Here is a 22,539-nt window from a genome sequence, read left to right as displayed (position 1 = left end):
ACACATACAGTAAGCATATAGTGAGCCTATGCAAAGGTCATTATGAAAGGGAAGGGGATGCAGAGTCATCTGTGACACAGCTGTGTATAGAGGTGATATCTGTCATTGTAATCCTGCCTATAATGATAAGGAGCCCTGCTGAAAACTTTCTGAAAAGTTGAGTCTTAAAAAATCACCAGAGGCCAGTGTGCAAATTGCAAGATTACTTTTTTTAAATAAAGACCGGTCACAAATTAAAAAAAAAAAAAAAAACATGTGATCCAAAAGCCTCATTTAAACAATAGGTAATTTTCTGATGAAGAAAAGGAAGAAGGTAGTTTTCCGCACGACCATTCAGGTAAAATTAGACTTTATTTGGAAAAATTAAAACATGGTTAAAAGAACCCTCAGAGCCTGATGCCTTTCTGGCGTACTAAGACCCCTAAGTCAGGGGTCTGAAACACGCGGGCCGCATGCGGCCCCTCCGGCTGCTTCTTGCGGCCCGCAGGCACAGACCCCATAACGATCGCGGCTCTCTCCAGCAGCCGCCGACATCAGCGCTGTAATGCAATGTATTGCCGCGCAGAGACCGGCTCTCTGCACAGCAATGCCAGTGTCAGCCGCCGGCCTATCAGAGGCCAGCAGCTGACCTCTGCGTCCCAGCGCAGCGGCGTATGACGTCACTGCCATGCGCAGATGTCAGCTTCTGGCCTCTGATAGCCGGCGGCTGACACTGGTATTGCTGTGCAGAGAGACGGTCTCTGCGCAGCAATACACTGCATTACAGCGCTGATGTCGGCGGCTGCTGGAGAGAGCCGCGATCGTTATGGGGTCTTTGCCTGCGGGCCACAGGTGCTGAAGGGACACCGAGGGAATGGAGGACAGGTGAGAATCTTTTTTTTTTTTTTCTCTGTCATTTGAAATACACCACAGGGGACCTGTGCTTAGTATGGGGGGGGACGGGAACCCTGAGCGCAGTATGGGGGGGACGGGACCCTGAGCGCTGTATGGGGGGACGGGGACCCTGAGCGCAGTATGGGTGTGATGGGGACCCTGAACGCAGTATTGGGGGGACGGGAACCCTTTGCGCAGTATTGGGGGGGGGACCCTGTGTGCAGTATTGGGGGGGGGGGGGACCCTGTGCACAGTATTGGGGGGGACCTGTCTGAAAGATAAGGACCAGGATGGGGGAACCATGTGTGCAATATGGGGGACCATGTGTGCAATATGGGGGACCATGTCTGCAATATGGGGGACCATGTCTGCAATATGGGAGACCATGTCTGCAATATGGGGGACCTGCAGGGGAGACCATGTCTGCAAGATGGAGGACCTGGAGGGGAGACCATGTCTGCAAGATGAGGACCAGTTCAAAAGGTGTATAGAAAATAAAATGGTATCACTAAAAATGTCACTTTGTCATGCAAATAATGCGGCCCCCCAAATTAAATGTTTTTCTGTGTGCGGCCCATATGCCCAGCTGAGTTTGAGACCCCTGCCCTAAGTCATAGGATATTACATTGAGGTAAATGCAGGATATAAATCCAGCCTCTTGAGAAAGCCAATAATCCTCAGGCGAAACGCGCGTTGAGGCATTTCCTTCCACGGATTTCCTTCTCACAGCACCCTCCAGCCCTCTTATTCCATTCCTTGGTAAGGCTTTTGATTCTTATTGACTATGGGCGCATGTTATTGTTATAGCAGATTGTTGCTCACAAATGCTTATTGATATTGCCCACAGCCATCTTCTATCGACTTTGCTTGCCTTGCTTTGTTTTCCCTAAACCCACTGATTACACTCCCATGCAGTGGGTACGGGTCTGTGGGCTATAGGGTGCTGTGTTTTCCTGACATAATTTTCCCCTGTTTGTCTATACTATGATTACACTATTTATTATGTGATGTTAAATTACTTGATGCAATAAAATTGTCCATTGTTTTCTACCATTTAGCCCCTTTGTTCCTCCTTTTTGATTATGTTTTTGGAATTGGTATATCTTTGCTGATTCTGGCATTGTCCAGCTTATCAGCAATGCTCTTCTCTTTTTGTATCTATAAGGCCGACTTGTGTATACTAGGATATAAATCCAGGTAGGGAGCCAATCCCAATTGTGCAGGTTAATCGCATTCATTAAATATCGGCTCTGTTTATCCCGAGGGAGACTTTCTCTTACAAAGAATAAAAAACATATAATGGATGGACACAATTATAAAGAATAATAACGACAATACATCATGCAATAAATTAGACACTTCAAACAGGGAAATAGAGATTGGACTTTATAGATGTAAAACAATAGTTCATTCCGTTAAGATATTTAGTATCTAGTGTTAAGAAGATCCCATACGCCTCGATCAACGCTGGTTGTTTCTGAGAAATCTCCACCTCTGATTGGACGGTCGACTCTCTCGATACCATAAAAGGACAAATCTCCCTTGTGAATAGTAACAAAATGTTTTGCGGCTCCCAAATTGTTACCATTTATATTAGCAATGTGTTCAGATATTCTTTGTTTAGGTTTTCTAGTAGTGTAACCTATATAGCAAACTTTACATGCCTGACATTCTACACAGTAAATGACATGGTGACATTCACAAATTATGAAAGACTTGATGTAATATTTGATATTCTGTTTGGAAAAAAAGTTAATTTTTTGTTGCAAGAAAAACTACAAACATTACATCTATTCCCGGCATATTTATAAAACCGTTTAATAGATAGCCATGAGGTGGAAGGCTGGGGTTGACGTAATAAACTGGGAGATAACCTGCTACATAGTGTACAGCCCCTTTGCATCTGCATCCTCCCTGAGCAATTGTGCGTAAAATATTGTCCTGATTAATAACAGGGAGGTATTGGAGGACGATTTTCTTTATATCATTGTATTGGGGGCTGTATACCATGGAAAAAGGAAATGGGTGAATAGAGATCGTGGCAATTATCACTTGTTGTATTTATTCAGTAACAATGTGCATCGTGGCATATTGGCAGCGTGTCTATGAGCATGTTTTATGTTCATTCTATTGTATTGTAATTTTTTGATGACAGCGTTCCTTTAAGATGGTCCCAGAGAAATAATTAAATTAACTAACAATTAATAATTAAATTAAATATGTGTTTGTGTGTGGTGTGCAATGTGAGTGCAATAATATACTCACCTACCACTGCTCTCTCCGGTTTCCAGCGCCATTCTGCTCCTCTTCTCAGTGATGTCACCCCTCTGCTGACCCTGTGCATAACCCGGAGGTGACTTTTACAATGTAAGCCTATGGAGCTGTATAGGCTTTCATTGCGAATGAGACTTCCGCCTCACACATAGTGAGCTGCATAGTCTGAATTGTGGTGATGTCACTGAGAAGAGGAGCAGAGGCAGGTGAGTATATTCATACACTCACACTATACTTCATGCACATATACACACATTTAATGCAAAAAAATATTAATGGGAGTGCTTAAGTTCAGATAAATGCCTGTCCTAAGAACAAAGTCCAGTTAGTTCAGGACTTATTTGATTCTAAAGGAAGCCTTTCTGTAGGACAGATCCCTTTAAGTTAAAAACCATTAAACCCAAATTACTCTTACTATTTTGCTGCAGGTGTATAGGGTAAAAACCATGCAGGGGCATAGATATTACTCATGGACATGATATGTTCTGTGGCCTCTCCTGAAGTGGGAGAAAGTGCGGCAGTTCTACAGGAAATTCTTTTTAAAAATGTTATTAAGAGCAGATACAGATGAGATTCTTTCCTGACGAGAGCGGAGCATACCTGAAAGAGAATGTCATGGCTCCTACTGTTATCCAGCAGACGTAGCATTGCAGTTGTGACCTTGATGGGAGAGCGGAGTGAGTGGCGGGATCTGTGTGTTCTGTGATTTCTATTAATGGTGGACATTTCTTCTGGTTTTCCTATTGCGGATGTGGATAAGCTTCTAAGTCATGAGAGCATGTATTGTGTTGCTCATTGGCTCTTATCTCATCCAGCTAAACCATAGAGAGTTCCAAATGAGGAGCTTTCAAAGAATTGGAGAAGAGCATCGCTCTGCAGCTAAACATTTCATTGCTTTCCTTGCTTCTTGGCCGCATTTCTTAGCCCCTCAGCTCCTTGGTTGTTATCTCTGTACACAGCTGGTGCACAGCCTGAACAGGGCACAGATGCGTGGAAGGTGGCCAAGACATGGTATAGTTATGTTAGTTAAAGACGACTGCGGCTTGCTAATTAACTCCCCACTAGCCATTATACACTGATGTAATCTCCTGCATTTTGTGCTGTCCTTTCTTCTATGCATGTGATATCCAAAGACAGATGTCAGTGCAGTAATCAGTGGTTGCGTACCTGCCCATTTTACGAAGAGGTTTTGGAATGTATGACAATGTTAGTACAATGCTTTTTAACTTCATTTTCTAGTGGTTTCCTGTTGAAAGGTAAGAAAGGGGGATTAGAAATACTAGTAAATAAGGTTTCAGGTTTTCCTCAAATCAGCTGCTTAAAGCGAATTTGTCACTAAGTTTTCGCTTTCCCATTTGAGAAAGTAAGAAGTTTACCCGTGAGGGAATCAAACCCCGGTTTCCCGCGTGACAGGTGGGGATACTTACCACTACACTAACAAGGACTTGCTCTAACAAAGTAGGAAGCCTCCCCCTCGGGAAATCAAACCCTTGTCTCCCTCATGACAGATGGGGATTCTAACGAGCACTTGATCTAAGAAAATAAGAAGCCTCCCCCTCAGGGAATTGAACCCCGGTCTCCTTCGTCATAGGTGGGGATACTCCCCACTATACTAACGAGGACTTGCTCTAAGAAAGTAAGAAGCCTTCCCCTTGGGGAATTGAACCCCCCAGTCTCCTCTGTGACAGGTGGGGATACTCGCCACTATACTAACGAGGACTTTCTCTAAGAAAGTAAGATGCCTCCCTGTCAGGGAATTGAACCCTGGTCTCCCGCGTGACAGGTGGGGATACTCGCCACTATACTAACAAGGACCTCCCCACCTGTCACGCAGGAGATCGGGGTTTGATTCCCCGACCAGGAGACTGCTTATTATCCAATTTGAGAGCAAATGATGTAGTGGCAGAGTCCTCCTTTCCAGCAATATATCACTTACTTGCAGTTTTCTCAGCTTCAGATCTAGCAGTTCTCTGAATGCTGAGCTCTGTATAACCCTGCCCACACCACTGATTGACCGCTTTTTGTGTACACTTTGCATAGGCAGAAAGTTGCAAATCGGTGGTGAGGGTGTGGTTATTTAGAGATCATAGATATGGAGGGCTACATAACTGCAGATTTTCTAGTCCTCTGCTGATTTGCTTTGCCGGTATCAACCGTAGGGTGAAATCTGTCACAATTTCACACAAAATCAGCAGCAGAATTTGTAGTGGAAAAATCATGGCAGTCTGTAGGTATCAAAAATTTAATCTGAAGTTTTAGTCACGAGAATAGTAAAGTTCCATTAACCTGACAATTTGTGGTCCAGCAGCAACATTCAGGTCTGTGGGTCCAAACTGTCCCCACAAAGTGAATGAGATTTCTGAAATCTCATACACACCATTCTTATTTTTTCCTTGCAGATTTGAAGCAGTTTCATATCTGCAGCAGGTCAGTGTATTTGCAGGATTTTTCACCATTCTAATGACTGGAAAAAACACACGCAAAAATGCGTTTTTTTAATGCAGTGATTTTCCTGCCAAGAGTCATGATTTTGATGGAGAATTGTCTGTGACAAATACTTAACATGTGCACACACCTTTACATTGATTTTGGCTTTGCGCTCCCTGCATTTTGACAGATATCTATGTACCCTGTTTAAAAACAAACAATTCTCAGTAGTATATTCTCATCATGGATGTTGCTGCTCATTTTATTCTGCCTATCATTTCTATGAAGTTTAATATTTTATTAGTTCTTTCATACATTTCATCTTTACCTTTTCGCTTTTCTAAATATATACAGGCTCCCAATGGGATTAAGAGATGCCAAATAAAAACATAAAAGAAAAGGCTGGTTTTGATGTTAGGTTTTGAAAAAAATGGAGAAATCTATTATTCTTTTATGTATCTGTGCTCTTTGACTGTAGTTAATGGGTTATAGATTGAGGCCAACCAAACAGATTTTACAGCTATGACAACTACTAAAAGCTGCAAGTATCTCTGAAGAAAGTTTAAAAGTTAATTTCTATCCACTTGGGAGACTTCTTTTACATCCTTTTTTTACCTTTAAATGACAACAATTAAATTACGGCGCATTTGAGCAATAAAGTTTGTGTTTACTAATGTATTATTTCTTTTGTCAGAACACAAAGGTCCCCCATCAGGATCCAACTCTGCGAGACAAAGCCCCGCTCCACAGCATCGAGCCATGGGTCAAGCACCGAATTATGGGACGCTGGACAGGTAGGAAAATAGACACCCTGATACTGATATAATTGACGTGTTGGTAGTAAGTGGAGAAAAATGGAAGTGATATCAAGGTGGTCTTGTAATCCAGCTAATAATATGAAAAAATATATATATAATTGCTGCTTCTTGGCCAATAAGCACCTTCTCCAGGAGTGTACTTTTAGCTGTTCCATCTTTTTATGAACTGGTAAAGCTTATTACACACCTATTTAAAGGGAATCTGACAAGCGCCCCGTGCCCCCCAAACCACCATATGTTTATTTTTATGTTAACACCCTGTCTCACAAGCCCTATGTACAGTATAAGTGATTACAGTGTATGGCAAAAAAAAAGTTAAATCAATTTGGTTTCTCCAAGTTAGTCATCCCACTAATCATGTTACCGCGCCACTGTAGCCGTGATATCCTGATTTGTAAGATCCAGCATCACCACTGGTTCTCTGCAAGTCTCGCGCTGGCACGCGACTTTCATCATATCATGTCAGCTTGCAGTGAAGCTGAGTAATGTACCCTCGGCTTCATCGTGTACTGACATGAAATGATGAAACTCCCAAGCAAAGATGAACGAACCCAAACTGTAAAGTTCGGGGTTCGTACTGGACAACTAGTGTCCGATGCTGAACTCCGAACACTGACTTCTCCTGGAAGTGGAAGTCCGTCTTACAGTTTGAGAGAGAGAGAGCTTTTTTTTTCCAGCTTCAAAGTTTTGGGTCCTGATTGATTTTAATGGGGTTCAGGTTCAAGTTCAGCTAAAGTTCTAGTACCCCAACTGAACTTTTGACTAAAGTTCGGTAGGGTACCAGAACCCAAACTTCCACGGTTCTGCTCATCCCTACTGCCAAGCATGCGCGAGACTTGCAGAGAACCACTTTTAACACCAACTCTAGCAAATCATTTTATGACGCCCACAGTGGCGCAGAAACATAATTAGTGGTTCCTGGATGAAGCATTTGGCAGTGTGAAACAGCCGTCTCTCTTTTTTCTGTCTGTATTCTTCGACCATAATGGGATGACTAGTGTGGAGAAACAAACGTCCCTTTGACTAGTCTGAAACTAGTTAGCATATAGGAAACTAATTTCTAACATTCTTTTTTTGCCATACACTGCAATCACTTATACTGTAAAAGGGCTTGTGAGACAGGGTGTTAACGTAGGAATAAACATATGGTGGCGGATTGGTGGGCATGGGGGACCTGTCAGGTTCCCTTTAATTGAAGTAGTACATGTTGTGACATTTCGAACAAGGCCATCTAGAGGTTTATGGCCCCTAGGCCACAGTTGTAGTCTACATCCTGTCTACTCCGCTGTCCACTCTATATTGCACAGACATGTCCTACAGGATCACAACAAATAATTAAAAATAACCATACAGTGTTAAAAAGATCCACTATTGTGCATGTAAAACCTACATTAAGTGCACAAATAATACCCCCGTGAAATGTATAAAAAACACCGCCACAATTCTGTAAATGCACAACCATACACAGGCTCAGTGTATACTAGACTATACACTCACTACATAGAGATGGTACCGTAATGCCAGGCATGGTTGTATACATGCTAATAATCAACTCCAGTGGTTTCCACATATATGAAGCATCACTCACAGCTGGCATCTACTGTGGGAGGGAAAAATATACACAGGAGGCAGACGAGGTCGCAGGGGGCATTTCAGTTACTATGGTAACTCTGATATGGGAACTGTTCCGTAATGTCAAGCAGTAGCACCAAACACCGAGAAAGGAGCTTCATGCTTTATGGCCAAAGCTCCCCAGTGATGGGACAGGCAAGAATGCCACCCCTATTAAGGCTGATGGTGTCATGCCCTAGAAGCCCGTCAGTAATGGCTTCCAGTACATTATTAAGGCACATATATTATTAAAATATATAATAATAGATTAAATATAAAAAAGTAAATGCTTTCACTTGTCCCAAGAGGTTTAACATGTGGGTGAAATAGAGAACGCTCCGTGGGGCGCACAGAGTCGTGTGTAAACACCTGCAGATGCGTTCACAAGGAGGACTCATAGCTGGATTCTGGAGTTGTCACGCGATTCCCTGAGGAGCATTGACAAGCTGCTATTTCTCTCCCTGGAAAACAGTCTGGAGATATAAATTCAGATTATTTTAATATTTATTGAGTTTTTAGTGAATGTTAATTACGATTTTATAAAAAAATAAATATAATAATCAGATGCATTTAATAGAAGTGGTCTTCTTTACCAAAATGGCAAGATTCCATAGAAATTTGTCTAATCTCTTCATATTTCACATCTATCTATTGTCTGTCTAACATATTTGTCGCATGTCTATCTGTCGATCAATCTATTTCATATTTATCTAATATAGCCATTTCATGTCTCCAGATCTATTCTGTCTCATCTGTCAGCAAATCTATCAATCTCACATCTGTCAGTTTATTTCAACTCTATCTATCTATTATATCTATATATCTATCTATTATATCTATCTATATATCTATTTCCTATCTGTCCATTCTGTCTTGCTATCTGTCAGTAAATCTCTCACATCTATCAGTCTTTCATCTGTCAATGTATCGCTCTATCTCCTATCTATAGTGTATGTCTGTCTTATACTATTTCTAGGTATAAATTATTGTTTTAATACTGTATTCCATTTTAATTGAATGGTAATTATAATATTAAAATCTGTCTATCTCCATATACAGCTTCAGTAGATATGATGCATTTGTCATTAAAGGGATAAAATGGGGAGGGGGACCTTATGGCATAGAGTAAGTACATCCTAGAGTAACCGATGTGGTAAGAAACCCCCCGGACGTGCATCTCAGCCCCTCATACACTGATTATATCCTTATTATACAGAAATACATTGGACACAGAAGGCAGTAAGGGAGATCTGTCTGCCCCATACAGATTCCTATGGGCTGACGTGGCTCACACCCTGCCCACTGGCAGCCGGCACTCACAGGTAAGATATCGTACTTGTCTCTGTTAAAGATGGGAGCTTTCCATCTGGAGGAATTTGGTGAGAATGCATCCGAGGCTGCGAGTTCAGGCTTTAGGGTCAGGAGAGATGAGCAGAGATGTAACAATTGCATAGCACATATCTATGTGTCCCCTGACTAGATACAGCCATAGGAAAACTCATCCTCGTGCCCCCTATTCCTGGCTGATAGCTCGTACCTACACTGATACATTAACAAACCTTTCTTCAGTCCCAGCCCTTTGGCAATTTCAGGGTCTTATTTACAGTGTTTATGTGCAATATATATACAGGATTGTATGGGTGGTGAACACCAGAGGGCGCCACATAACGCACCTATGTCACCCTCTTGACCCTGTTTACTGCCCATGTGTCATAGGGGCAACCTATGGTCGTGAAGCAAAGACCACTTTCGGTGCCTGTTATACAATGCCCCTTAATGTAGGGCTTGTGTCTTTCTACAGGACGGTAATGTAATAATGTGCTGTATAGATGAGGACGTACAGCCCTGAAAAGCAGCTGGCTGAGCTAATGTGCAGAATAAATAGTGCCCTCGGGCATATCTCCCTACCAGTCTGAGTGTTGAGACTCGTTATATTGAGAAATTTGAAGTCCAATATCTGTTTTGTCTCCTCTGGAAAACAAATACGTTCTGCCGTTCCTAGAAGTGGTGAAGTTAACCTAATACTGTTTCTCATGATTGCTGGGGGTGTCCACATTAATGCCATTTGTGAGGTTTTGGAGAATTGTATATATTGGAAATGGCTAATAAAACAATTCCTTCTATATGCCACAGTGAAATTAAGAAGAAAAACCTGCTTAAAGGCATCAAGTACATGTCATACTTCGTAAATCTAATATATTACAGATAAGTTATCACAAAATGACATGATGTATTAAACCAGGTTTTCGTGTTACATGTATTTTTTTTAAAATGTAGCATTTTTTTTTCTTCATATTATGATCTTTATTAAAGAAAATAATTATAATAAAAAGAAATCATAATCTTGTAATTTTTACACTGGCCAGTAAGCCCTTTTTAGATTCAGACTACCTTCCTTTCAGGAAGAGTTTACAGGATTTTTCTTATCAGCAGAGGCAGGATTACAATGACAGGCTAAATCTATAATAATAGAGGATCCACTAATTACAATAGATAATGATGTAACATCTGACCTTGCTCCCCCTCCTTTCACAATGACCTTTGCACAGGCTTGTTAGACACTTAAATACAAAGATCGGGTTAGAATCCGACCAATGTGGCTAATGTACATGTGTTGTTTCCTGAATCTTATAGGGAGTTAAGGCCCCGTCACACTTAGCGACGCTGCAACGATCCCGACAACGATACGACCTGTCAGGGATCGTTGCTGCGTCGCTATGTGGTCGCTGGTGAGCTGTCAAACAGGCAGGCTCACCAGCGATCAGGGGAGCAGCGACATCGTGGAAAGAATCTTTCCACGATGTCCTGCTCCTGGTTACCAGCCTGCTGAAGCAGGAGCAGGCTGGTAGCCATGATAAACATCGGGTTACTAGGGGCACACGCACACCTAGTAACCCGTTGTTTATCATGGTTACCACTCTGCTATGGTGAGCGGGAGGTTACTGCTCACCGTATGAGTGGTGACCATGATAAACAGCGGGTTACTAGGTGCGCGTGTGCCCCTAGTAACCCGCTGTTTATCATGGTTACCAGCCTGATCGCTGCTCCCGCTGGTCACACACAGCGATGTGTGCTGACCAGCGGGAGGGCAACGACCAAAAAATGGTCCAGGACACTTTGCAGCGATCAGTGACCTCACAGCAGGGGCCTGATCGCTGCAAAGTGTCACACATAGCGACATCGCTGGTGAGGTCGCTGTTGCATCACCAAAACCGTGACACAGCAGCGATCTCGCTATGTGAGACGGGGGCTTTAGTCTAAAAAAGCCCCAGTGGCCAGTGTGAAAATTGCAGGATTTCTGTTTTTAATACAGGTTGTGATATGAGAAACCGTGTTTTTTGTGGCTTTTTTTTTTTTTTTACACACACCTGATTTTCTGATGATAGCCTCCAATTAAAAGTTTTCATGCTCCAGGAATGTTTTAAAATATACTCATAGCATTTTTGTCTTTTAGTCTGTTGGAGAGGGGGGTTATAAAAAAAAATACTCAGATGCACAATGTTTTTATTTATTTATTTGCCCATAATGTAATAATTTATTCTATTATAGAGATATTAAAAATAAGGAAAATGGCACACAAAAATACATTTTTTTTCTCTTCTCTCCCTACAAATGCACAGATTTGCATAACAATATATGTCACATATAATCTAAATGTCTGTATTAATGTGTAGAGTACTGGTTGCTACCCTGTGGAGTTGGAGAGAGGACCAAGAGGCTTCGGTTTTAGCCTACGAGGTGGCAAAGAATACAACATGGGGCTTTTCATTCTCCGACTTGCAGAAGATGGACCTGCGATCAAAGATGGTCGCATTCATGTATGTAACTCTTTATACCATTCTCTTGCCACTGTGGATGTTATTATTTGCTGTAAGTCCATTTCAGAGTTTGGCCCTTGTTACATAGTTTGGATAATATTCGAGTTGGGGGATACTAAAGTCCAGGAGGCCTCCATAGACTTTAAATAGTTGGTTTAGCCCATTGAAATTGGTCATTTCAGCTGACTTTTGTTTCAGAATTTGCCTAATATTGGCTCCATTCTTAAATAGCTATGCACTTTGTGACATCCCAGCTCATGGATACTTTTGATCACAGATCTATAGCAATTATATTAGGTCGTGAATCTCCAATATGCAATAGCTGAAGATGTTAAGGGAGGGCAATAACCCTTCACGGTTGACCAAGTGAGTGTCAAATTATTATGTTGATTGCGCAATCCACAGAAAACCAAACGGAGGCAATGCTCTGTGTGGGAGGATTCAAAGAATCTCTGATCCCGTTTATTTTGCTAAGCATTTTATATTGTTTTGAGTTTATTAATGTCCAATCATCTAAAGCCATACTACAGTACTACAGGCTTGAGCCAATGTTAGTGCAATTATTACGGAAACACATATATGGTCATATTATCATCGTTAGTTCGAAGCACAATGGAAATTTACAAGGTCAATCCTGGCCTAGACTAGTTAGATAACAGAAGCAGAGTGTCTGACAAAATGTTCTTGTGAGAAAAGGTTAGTGTGGGAAAGTTGCATGAGAAAAGAAGGAAAGAATGTATGTTATGCAAGGAGTATAATAACATGATTTTAAAGCAAGCAGACAAAATGGAGTTGCTATAGCATGAGTATCAATATGTCCTTTACACTTGGATAGCATGAATATTAATATGTCCTTTACATTCCCCCCTAAAAATTATGTTATTATCAACAATAGAGGTGCTTTCCCAGGATCATGCTTTGAGCCTGAGGAACATTGGTCTTCACTCAATTAGTGCCCTTGTTACCAATCGAGGCTGTCGCGGCATGTCCATCCCCCCTTGTTCGTTGATATAATCATAAAGCTCTGATCTTCAGACGTGAGGTTGGTTGGGGCATGCAGGTAAAGGTCATCATTCCCTTGTCGTCCAGGTCCTCAATGCTGGTTACATCTGGGAGGTCCGTGTATAAATAACAACATACTCACAAGGATTTCAGGAACATCACGTCCATCTCCATAGAAAATTTAATTCACAAGAAAAAGACTCTCAGAAATAAGAGAGCTTATACGACCAGAGTTTTTCAGAAAAAATTTATACTTTATTTAAACATTGCATATTAAAATATTATGGTGCTGCAAGGAGAGGGCACAGCTAACTCACACATTATTCAAGGATTACATAAGGATATGTCAGGGGTATATTAATCCAACGTCATTGAAATGTATACCAAATATACCAAAGATACATCAAAAATACATAATTAGCTATGGATAATATATATCCTTCAACAATAATATGGAATCCAATCGATATTTCAATATATCAAATTAAAGTGAACAGTGTGTAGTGCATAATGCGTAATATAAACTTCACTATCTTATTGGACACACATATTGCCAATCAATCTATAGTAACACATTCATATGCCTATAAACCTGATATTAAGTCACTCTGACGTTTGAGGCTGTACCTGGCATTAGACCCAATATAAGGTTTTGCCTCTATAGTATCCACACCGCCACATATTAACCAAAAGTACTTACTTGTGGAGGTGAATGAGTATCGCTCGTGCCCTCACGCCCCTACGCGCGTTTCGCCCTCGCTTCGTCGGGGGGCGGATGTTTTGGAGGTGAGCCCATATTGCCTTAAATAGCGGCTTGTTCTATTGTTTTAGTATCCGGTCTGATGAAAAGGATTATTTCCGGGTAGCGCTCCCTCATGACGGCGCATGCGCCGCCGCACGTCACTTCCTATCTGGCGCTTCCGCCGGCCGACAGTGGAACGCAAGCGTACCACCGCTGCAAGGCAGCGGTGCACACGTCCGCGCACCTGGTGTCAGTGAGTGGAAGGTCCGAAGTGACAGCGGCGCGCATGCGCACCAGGGAGGATAGCAGAGATAAAATGGTCACGAGTGAGTATGGAATCTATTTAGCATTTTGTGAATGTGGCTAGGCGAATATACTTTGGTCTGTACATATTAATCAGACGGAGATGAGGGCACGAATTCCTATGTCCCATTAGCTCCCCTCATCCATCTCCCCATTCTATCTGATAATGAGAAAGGGGGTTTAAGGGTGTATTCAGTATATTCTGTTTTATTGCATACGAGGCTACCATTCACTTTTAAAGACCCCTTATTCATCTATAGATCTCATGTTAGCTATGTCCAAGATTGTAAGGTCCAACTGTAATAGGCTAAGCATGATCTAAAGAGGGGAAGGCATCGCACACACATCCCCCCTATACATTAATACGTATTCAGTGGCTTCCCCGATCTTATACCCATCAAATATTGATCCATCCATTATATTACATATCAAGAGAATATATTTTCTTTAGATAGGGTCCATTTCAGATAAGTCTCATAGAGTTCCAACAAGACACTCGTGGCTCCACTTCTTTTCCGCATCACACAGGAAGCTGAGTCTTGAATAGACACACAAGCTCAATATCGATTAATCTAAAACTAAAAGAAGATCAATTAAAATCAAAAATATATAAAAAAAAGTAATTACACCCATACCCCAAACATCTGGGGAAACCAAGGAAAAAGAGAAACAAAGAGGGAAGGATAAGGAGGGACAGGAAGGTAGGGGAGAGGAAGGAGAAAAGGATATATAGGAGAACCGAAAACCAGACAAAGGAAAGGCGGGAGATAAGAGGGAGGAGGGCTCATGGGGTACAGAGGGGATGAATCCCTTATCGTTTCAAAGAAAGTTCTCATTGAGCCCCAATGGGGTTACAGTTTTTAATCTGTAAATCCACCGGCTCTCTACCTGGGATAAGATCTTAAATAAGTTTCCCCCTCTTGGGCCTAAGACTACCTGGTCGATTGCTCTTATTCTTAGGAGTTTGGCATCACTGTTATGCAGGGCTTTAAAATGTCTGGGTAAAGTTTTTAATTCACTCATGTCTTCAATGTTTTTAGATTTTTCAATGTCCCTTATGTGCTCACGCACTCTAATTTTAAGTTCCCGGGTAGTCATACCAACATATAGCTTTGCACATGGGCATTCTGCCAGATAGATCACGCCTTTCGAAGAGCATGTTAGGTAGGTATCAATTTTGAATTCTCTGTTTTTTTCGGAATTGGAGAAAGTTTTGCTTTTTACTAAATTAGAGCATGCCTTGCAGTGTCCACACGGAAAAAAGCCCCTAATGTGATTTCTAAAAGAGTTTTTGTTCATTCGTTCCTTGGAGTAATGACTCCGGACCAATAGATCCTTTAAATTTTTGGATCTCTTGGCCGTGGGCTTTTCCCCGATTACTCGTGACAGGATCGGATCCATTTTCAAAACTCTCCAATGTTTATGGATAATTTTGTTAAATTCTTTCCACTGCTTATTGAAAGGCGTGATCAATCTAGCCTGATCAGAAGATTCTCCCTCCTTAACTAGGTTATTATAAAGGAGTCTGTCCCTAGGGGTATCTCTAGCCCTCTTGTATCCACGCTTGATGGTTCGATGCCCATATCCTCTCTCCCTAAATCTCAGATAGAGATCAGCAGCCTGGTTTTCAAATTTTTCCTCTGTGGAGCAAATTCTTTTTGCTCTAAGGTACTGACTGGTCGGAATACTTCTGATAGTGGAGGGGAGTAAGACATATATTAACAAGATGCAAGCAGCAATATACAACACTCCTTGTAATATTCCAGCAATCCATCCACCAATCCCTTTAAACCAATTAGCAGGATTTAAAAAGGAAAATGTATCAGACCACCAACTTTCTTTGGTCAATTCATTATGTTTGTTATATTCTTCCCTGAGTTTCATAATGTCTTCCATTTTAGTCTTTAACCGTATGGTAGAGTCGGGGTCAATATAGTGACTACAGGCTGGGCCTATAACTTGACACATCCCTCCTTGAGCTGCTGTCAAATAGTCCAGCACTAAAGTATTTTGATTGGCCACTATAATAAGTTGATTCTGCACTGCAACAGTAGTATTAATTACTTCCAATAGACTCCAAATCTGGTCATCTAAGTAATCAGTGACTTCCACTAATTTGTCTCACATTTGTCTTACCATAGGGTAGAGGAAGACAGCACTGGCTATCTTATTGGGTATACTCATTTGTACTAAATGAGGTCTTCCTGATGGGCGTGGGGTGTTGTCCTTAGCACGTTTATAGATGGTATGAAGAGGGATGGTTCTCATATCTACTTTACTATGGGGAATAAGATAAGTGGCTGGAGTTAGCCGGGCCAACGTACAAGTCCCCCCTACTCCCACTGGGAGCCATTTATATGCATTATTCACACAGACCCAATATGTGGCTGATGGCAGGTCCCATAAAGCAGAGTGCTGTAATACTAATTTATGTACCAAATCGATAAAAACGGTGTTATTTGATAACATACACTGCGAAGGCATTTGTCCCATGGGGCTACAATATCCAACATTCTGATTACCACATGTTGGATCACTAGACTTATATTCAGAAAATTCATGTTTTACTGCTGTTGGGGTTGTCAGGAGCACTTGATATGGTCCGTCATACAGTGGTTCTAGTCCGTGTTTCCAAACATGCTTCTTCACATACACATAATCTCCAGGCTTGAGGGTATGACAACCTTCTGCATCAGCTGGATCTGGAATAGAAGATGATACTAACCCTTGGGTGTTAGTTAGTGCTTTGGCAAGCTAAATCACATATTGCACAACATAATCTGTTTCTTCTGATTATTGTTGTGGGGTAAATCTAGCTATGGCTGGTTGTGACCCAAATAGTATCTCATAGGGTGACCGTTTGTGTTTCCCTATGGGGGTGGTGCGTATATTATACAGTGCAATGGGAAGGAGCTCAGGCCACTGGGCCGTAGTCGCCTGCATCATTTTGGTTAATTGCCCTTTCAGTGTGCCATCCAATCTCTCCACCTTGCCGCTTGACTGTGGATGGTAAGGAGTATGCAGTGCCACTGTTGATCCGATCATGATAAGTATTTCTTGATATACGCATGAGGAAAAGGCTGGTCCTTGATCACTTTCGATAACTTCTGGGACTCCATACCAGCGAACAACTTCAGAGACCAGCTTCTTGGCAGTGGTAAGGTTGCAGCCTCTACCAATGTATCTTCAGTTGTGACAACATATCCAGTATGAAACCTGCCAGAGGTGTCAACATATCTGGATCCATCCGTATATAACGCAAGTTCTGGATCATCCAAGGGTACTTCCCCCACTAGAACAAGTGGAGTCGACTCCGCAGTAATTTGTTCCAGACAATCATGCGGTGGAGCCTCTTTCCCCTCTCCTTCAGGTGCTGGTAGCAGGGTGGCTGGGTTAATGGTGGTGCACCGGTGTAACTTCACATTTTCTGGCAAAGTCAACGAACACTGCAGCCGTAGATGTCTCTGTGTGGACAGATGTTCAGGTTTCTGTAAAGCCAGGACAGCCGCAATATCGTGTGGAGCATAAATATGAGTCTCATGTCCAAGGATGATGTTCGCCGTCTTTTCAAGTAACTGCTGTGTGGCGTGGACCGCTCGTAGACAGCTGGGGGAGGCCCTGCCTCTCAGAGACATACAAATGGAAAGGTTGAGCATAATCCGGGTTTCCAAGGGCAGGGGCTGTCATTATCCTTGACTTTAGTTGCTCAAAGGCTTGTTGCAGCAGTTCTTGGTGGTCCTTGTTGTTTACATCAGCCAGAGTGTTTTCTTTTAATGCATGATATAGGGGCTGCATCAGACGTGAGGCGTCTGGGATCCATTGTCTGCAATATGTACATAGTCCGAGGAACCGTTGCAGCTCTGTGGGATCTTTTGGGAATGGTAGCAGGTAGATGGCCGTCTTCCTTTCTTCTGTGAGATGTCTGGCACCTTGAGTAAGGCAGTGGCCTAAGAAGACCACTTGACCAAGGCAAAACTGAAGTTTCGAGGCTGAGACTCGACAATTTAGTTTTGCTAGATGCTTCCGGAGGCTAACATTGGCCCTGGTGGACATTTGCTCCGTGGGGGCACACAAAAGAAGATCATCCACGTATTGTAAAAGTACTACCTCAGAGTTGTCCAGCTGCCACGGCAGCCGACAGCTAGACATGTTCTTTGCAAACTGATTAGGGCTATTCTGCGCACCCTGCGGCATCACCGTCCAAGTCCATTGCCTGCCCTGATATGTAAATGCAAACAAAAACTGACAGTCTTTGTGTAGTGGAATGCTAAAAAAAAACACGTTTGCTAAATCAATTACTGTAAACCAGACAACGTGTATGTGCATCTATTAGGTCCTTAAGGATATATGACCATCTAGAGAATTAGTTTACATCACCATATTTTAGCCCTAATGTCAAAGTGGACAAAAATATGTGCTGTTGAGGGTAGTGGAATGATCAGCCAACTTATCCTGAGCCCATATTTTAAGGGCTTGACAGAAGTCAACCCCACTCTCATACCTATTGGCGTCTAATGCTCTGTCACACACGGATCATGATGATCTTCCTCATACACATTCCGGGTGTAGTGTGTATTGCTGCCTGTATTCCGGGTGTGCCAAGATGGCCGCCACCAGAAGGAAGCACACTACAGGAGGGGTGCGCCAAGATGTCCGCCACCAAAGGGACATCTGGTCAGAGGCCGGAGGTGATGCAATGGGTGTAGCCACATGGCCGCTGCAGGAAGGGTTGGAACTTTGGGCGGACATGGGTATAACAGATGAAGATGGGGCACTAGGAGTGGCTTGGGTAGTAGCGAGGGGTGGGCCTCCTGGATGGGGCACGTGACATGCAACACAATAATCTTTTGACAGGAATTCTGCTGGCCACAATTAGAACATTCCCAACAATTCATTACGCCGCCATTATCGGAGAGCAGTATCTTTGTAATACACATAACATAGCGTCTTTCCCTTATTGTCTGTATTTTCTTCCTCCATCCACCTTTTTTTTTTTTTGACAAATTTTCTGCTGTTCCGTATCAAGCCAAGGCTGTTTACTATTCTAGCAGCTGTAACTGGCGCTTATCTGGTAGCTCGCATATTTTAGTTAACCGTTTAAGTTTCTCCACATACTTTTTACTTTTTCCCTTCTTTCAATAAACTCAGCGCAGCTTCATTTTGTAGCACTAAACAGTCACAGTCAGTGCTGTTACAGTGCTAGATAATTCTCCCTTCTTTACATAAACATAATTAAAACAACCAGGCTTCGTCTCCTCCTCTATTTCGACATACCCCTCACCACAAATCTCATGTGCAACTTTTCTGAACTTTTCAGCATCTTCCAACAATCCACAGTCAACTAATCTACCCCTTTTCTGCCGGATGCCTTCATCCCCCAAAGCAGGCTGAAGCCTCCCCTCCACGAGAAAATGTAACACCTTAAACACTTTTAGTGCATTCTTAAATGATCTTTTCTCTTCTTGACCGATCATGATATTCAACACATCCTCTCCCTCCTGTCTCTCTCTCTTCCCTCCTGTGTCTCTGTCTTCCCTTCTGTCTCTCTCTCTTCCCTCCTGTCTCTCTCTCTCTTCCCTCCTGTCTCTCTCTCTCTTCCCTCCTGTCTCTCTCTCTTCCCTCCTGTCTCTCTCTCTTCCCTCCTGTCTCTCTCTCTTCCCTCCTCTGTCTCTCTCACCTCCTGTCTCTCTCACCTCCTGTCTCTCTCACCTCCTGTCTCCCTCTCACCTCCTGTCTCCCTCTCACCTGTCTCCCTCTCACCTCCTGTCTCCCTCTCACCTCCTGTCTCCCTCTCACCTCCTGTCTCCCTCTCACCTCCTGTCTCCCTCTCACCTCCTGTCTGTCTCCCTCTCACCTCCTGTCTGTCTCCCTCTCACCTCCTGTCTGTCTCCCTCTCACCTCCTGTCTGTCTCCCTCTCACCTCCTGTCTGTCTCCCTCTCACCTCCTGTCTGTCTCCCTCTCACCTCCTGTCTGTCTCCCTCTCACCTCCTGTCTGTCTCCCTCTCACCTCCTGTCTGTCTCCCTCTCACCTCCTGTCTGTCTCCCTCTCACCTCCTGTCTGTCTCCCTCTCACCTCCTGTCTGTCTCCCTCTCACCTCCTGTCTGTCTCCCTCTCACCTCCTGTCTGTCTCCCTCTCACCTCCTGTCTGTCTCCCTCTCACCTCCTGTCTGTCTCCCTCTCACCTCCTGTCTGTCTCCCTCTCACCTCCTGTCTGTCTCCCTCTCACCTCCTGTCTGTCTCCCTCTCACCTCCTGTCTGTCTCCCTCTCACCTCCTGTCTGTCTCCCTCTCACCTCCTGTCTGTCTCCCTCTCACCTCCTGTCTGTCTCCCTCTCACCTCCTGTCTGTCTCCCTCTCACCTCCTGTCTGTCTCCCTCTCACCTCCTGTCTGTCTCCCTCTCACCTCCTGTCTGTCTCCCTCTCACCTCCTGTCTGTCTCCCTCTCACCTCCTGTCTGTCTCCCTCTCACCTCCTGTCTGTCTCCCTCTCACCTCCTGTCTGTCTCCCTCTCACCTCCTGTCTGTCTCCCTCTCACCTCCTGTCTGTCTCCCTCTCACCTCCTGTCTGTCTCCCTCTCACCTCCTGTCTGTCTCCCTCTCACCTCCTGTCTGTCTCCCTCTCACCTCCTGTCTGTCTCCCTCTCACCTCCTGTCTGTCTCCCTCTCACCTCCTGTCTGTCTCCCTCTCACCTCCTGTCTGTCTCCCTCTCACCTCCTGTCTGTCTCCCTCTCACCTCCTGTCTGTCTCCCTCTCACCTCCTGTCTGTCTCCCTCTCACCTCCTGTCTGTCTCCCTCTCACCTCCTGTCTGTCTCCCTCTCACCTCCTGTCTGTCTCCCTCTCACCTCCTGTCTGTCTCCCTCTCACCTCCTGTCTGTCTCCCTCTCACCTCCTGTCTGTCTCCCTCTCACCTCCTGTCTGTCTCCCTCTCACCTCCTGTCTGTCTCCCTCTCACCTCCTGTCTGTCTCCCTCTCACCTCCTGTCTGTCTCCCTCTCACCTCCTGTCTGTCTCCCTCTCACCTCCTGTCTGTCTCCCTCTCACCTCCTGTCTGTCTCCCTCTCACCTCCTGTCTGTCTCCCTCTCACCTCCTGTCTGTCTCCCTCTCACCTCCTGTCTGTCTCCCTCTCACCTCCTGTCTGTCTCCCTCTCACCTCCTGTCTGTCTCCCTCTCACCTCCTGTCTGTCTCCCTCTCACCTCCTGTCTGTCTCCCTCTCACCTCCTGTCTGTCTCCCTCTCACCTCCTGTCTGTCTCCCTCTCACCTCCTGTCTGTCTCCCTCTCACCTCCTGTCTGTCTCCCTCTCACCTCCTGTCTGTCTCCCTCTCACCTCCTGTCTGTCTCCCTCTCACCTCCTGTCTGTCTCCCTCTCACCTCCTGTCTGTCTCCCTCTCACCTCCTGTCTGTCTCCCTCTCACCTCCTGTCTGTCTCCCTCTCACCTCCTGTCTGTCTCCCTCTCACCTCCTGTCTGTCTCCCTCTCACCTCCTGTCTGTCTCCCTCTCACCTCCTGTCTGTCTCCCTCTCACCTCCTGTCTGTCTCCCTCTCACCTCCTGTCTGTCTCCCTCTCACCTCCTGTCTGTCTCCCTCTCACCTCCTGTCTGTCTCCCTCTCACCTCCTGTCTGTCTCCCTCTCACCTCCTGTCTGTCTCCCTCTCACCTCCTGTCTGTCTCCCTCTCACCTCCTGTCTGTCTCCCTCTCACCTCCTGTCTGTCTCCCTCTCACCTCCTGTCTGTCTCCCTCTCACCTCCTGTCTGTCTCCCTCTCACCTCCTGTCTGTCTCCCTCTCACCTCCTGTCTGTCTCCCTCTCACCTCCTGTCTGTCTCCCTCTCACCTCCTGTCTGTCTCCCTCTCACCTCCTGTCTGTCTCCCTCTCACCTCCTGTCTGTCTCCCTCTCACCTCCTGTCTGTCTCCCTCTCACCTCCTGTCTGTCTCCCTCTCACCTCCTGTCTGTCTCCCTCTCACCTCCTGTCTGTCTCCCTCTCACCTCCTGTCTGTCTCCCTCTCACCTCCTGTCTGTCTCCCTCTCACCTCCTGTCTGTCTCCCTCTCACCTCCTGTCTGTCTCCCTCTCACCTCCTGTCTCTCTTTCTCTCCCCTCCTGTCTCTCTTTCTCTCCCCTCCTGTCTCTCTTTCTCTCCCCTCCTGTCTCTCTCTCTTCCCTCCTGTCTCTCTCTCTTCCCTCCTGTCTCTCTCTCTTCCCTCCTGTCTCTCTCTCTTCCCTCCTGTCTCTCTCTCTTCCCTCCTGTCTCTCTCTCTTCCCTCCTGACTCTCTCTCTTCCCTCCTGACTCTCTCTCTTCCCTCCTGACTCTCTCTCTCTCACCTCCTGACTCTCTCTCTCTCACCTCCTGACTCTCTCTCTCTCACCTCCTGTCTCTCTCTCTCTCTCTCACCTTCTGTCTCTCTCTCTCTCTCTCTCACCTTCTGTCTCTCTCTCTTCCCTCCTGTCTCTCTTTCACCGGGGAGACTAATTCTTTCTGCTCCACGGAAACATTGATTGATCACTACAACTGACAAAAGATCCTTAATTTGTGCACAGCATGAGTCCGGCCGGACCTCCCAGCTGTTCCACTGACTTTTATTTCACCCCCTCCCGTCGGGGGAGTCTCGAACGGCCAGATGAAAGGAGAACTCTCGTCCGCAGTTCTCCGGACACTAGATATATGTATA

At 44.4% G+C, this 22,539-nt stretch overlaps 1 protein-coding gene across 2 annotated transcripts in view; it reads left to right on the top strand.

The window, feature by feature from the left end:
- Nucleotides 1-22,539, top strand: part of MAGI3 (membrane associated guanylate kinase, WW and PDZ domain containing 3) — a 362,774-nt gene that overhangs the window by 321,647 nt on the left and 18,588 nt on the right. For both annotated transcript variants that reach the window (XM_073667169.1, XM_073667171.1), the window contains exons 17-19: nucleotides 6,269-6,368; nucleotides 9,220-9,325; nucleotides 11,678-11,821. In XM_073667169.1, the coding sequence (XP_073523270.1) occupies nucleotides 6,269-6,368; nucleotides 9,220-9,325; nucleotides 11,678-11,821 (350 nt within the window). The remainder of the gene's footprint in view (nucleotides 1-6,268; nucleotides 6,369-9,219; nucleotides 9,326-11,677; nucleotides 11,822-22,539) is intronic.

The sequence above is a fragment of the Phyllobates terribilis genome, unplaced genomic scaffold, assembly GCF_046119375.1.
Source record: "Phyllobates terribilis strain yellow unplaced genomic scaffold, ASM4611937v1 Scaffold_2__4_contigs__length_985480577, whole genome shotgun sequence".
Classification (NCBI taxonomy): Eukaryota; Metazoa; Chordata; class Amphibia; order Anura; family Dendrobatidae; genus Phyllobates; species Phyllobates terribilis.
The sequence above is the reverse complement of the archived record's forward strand: the minus strand, read 5'-3'. Positions and strand labels throughout refer to the sequence as shown.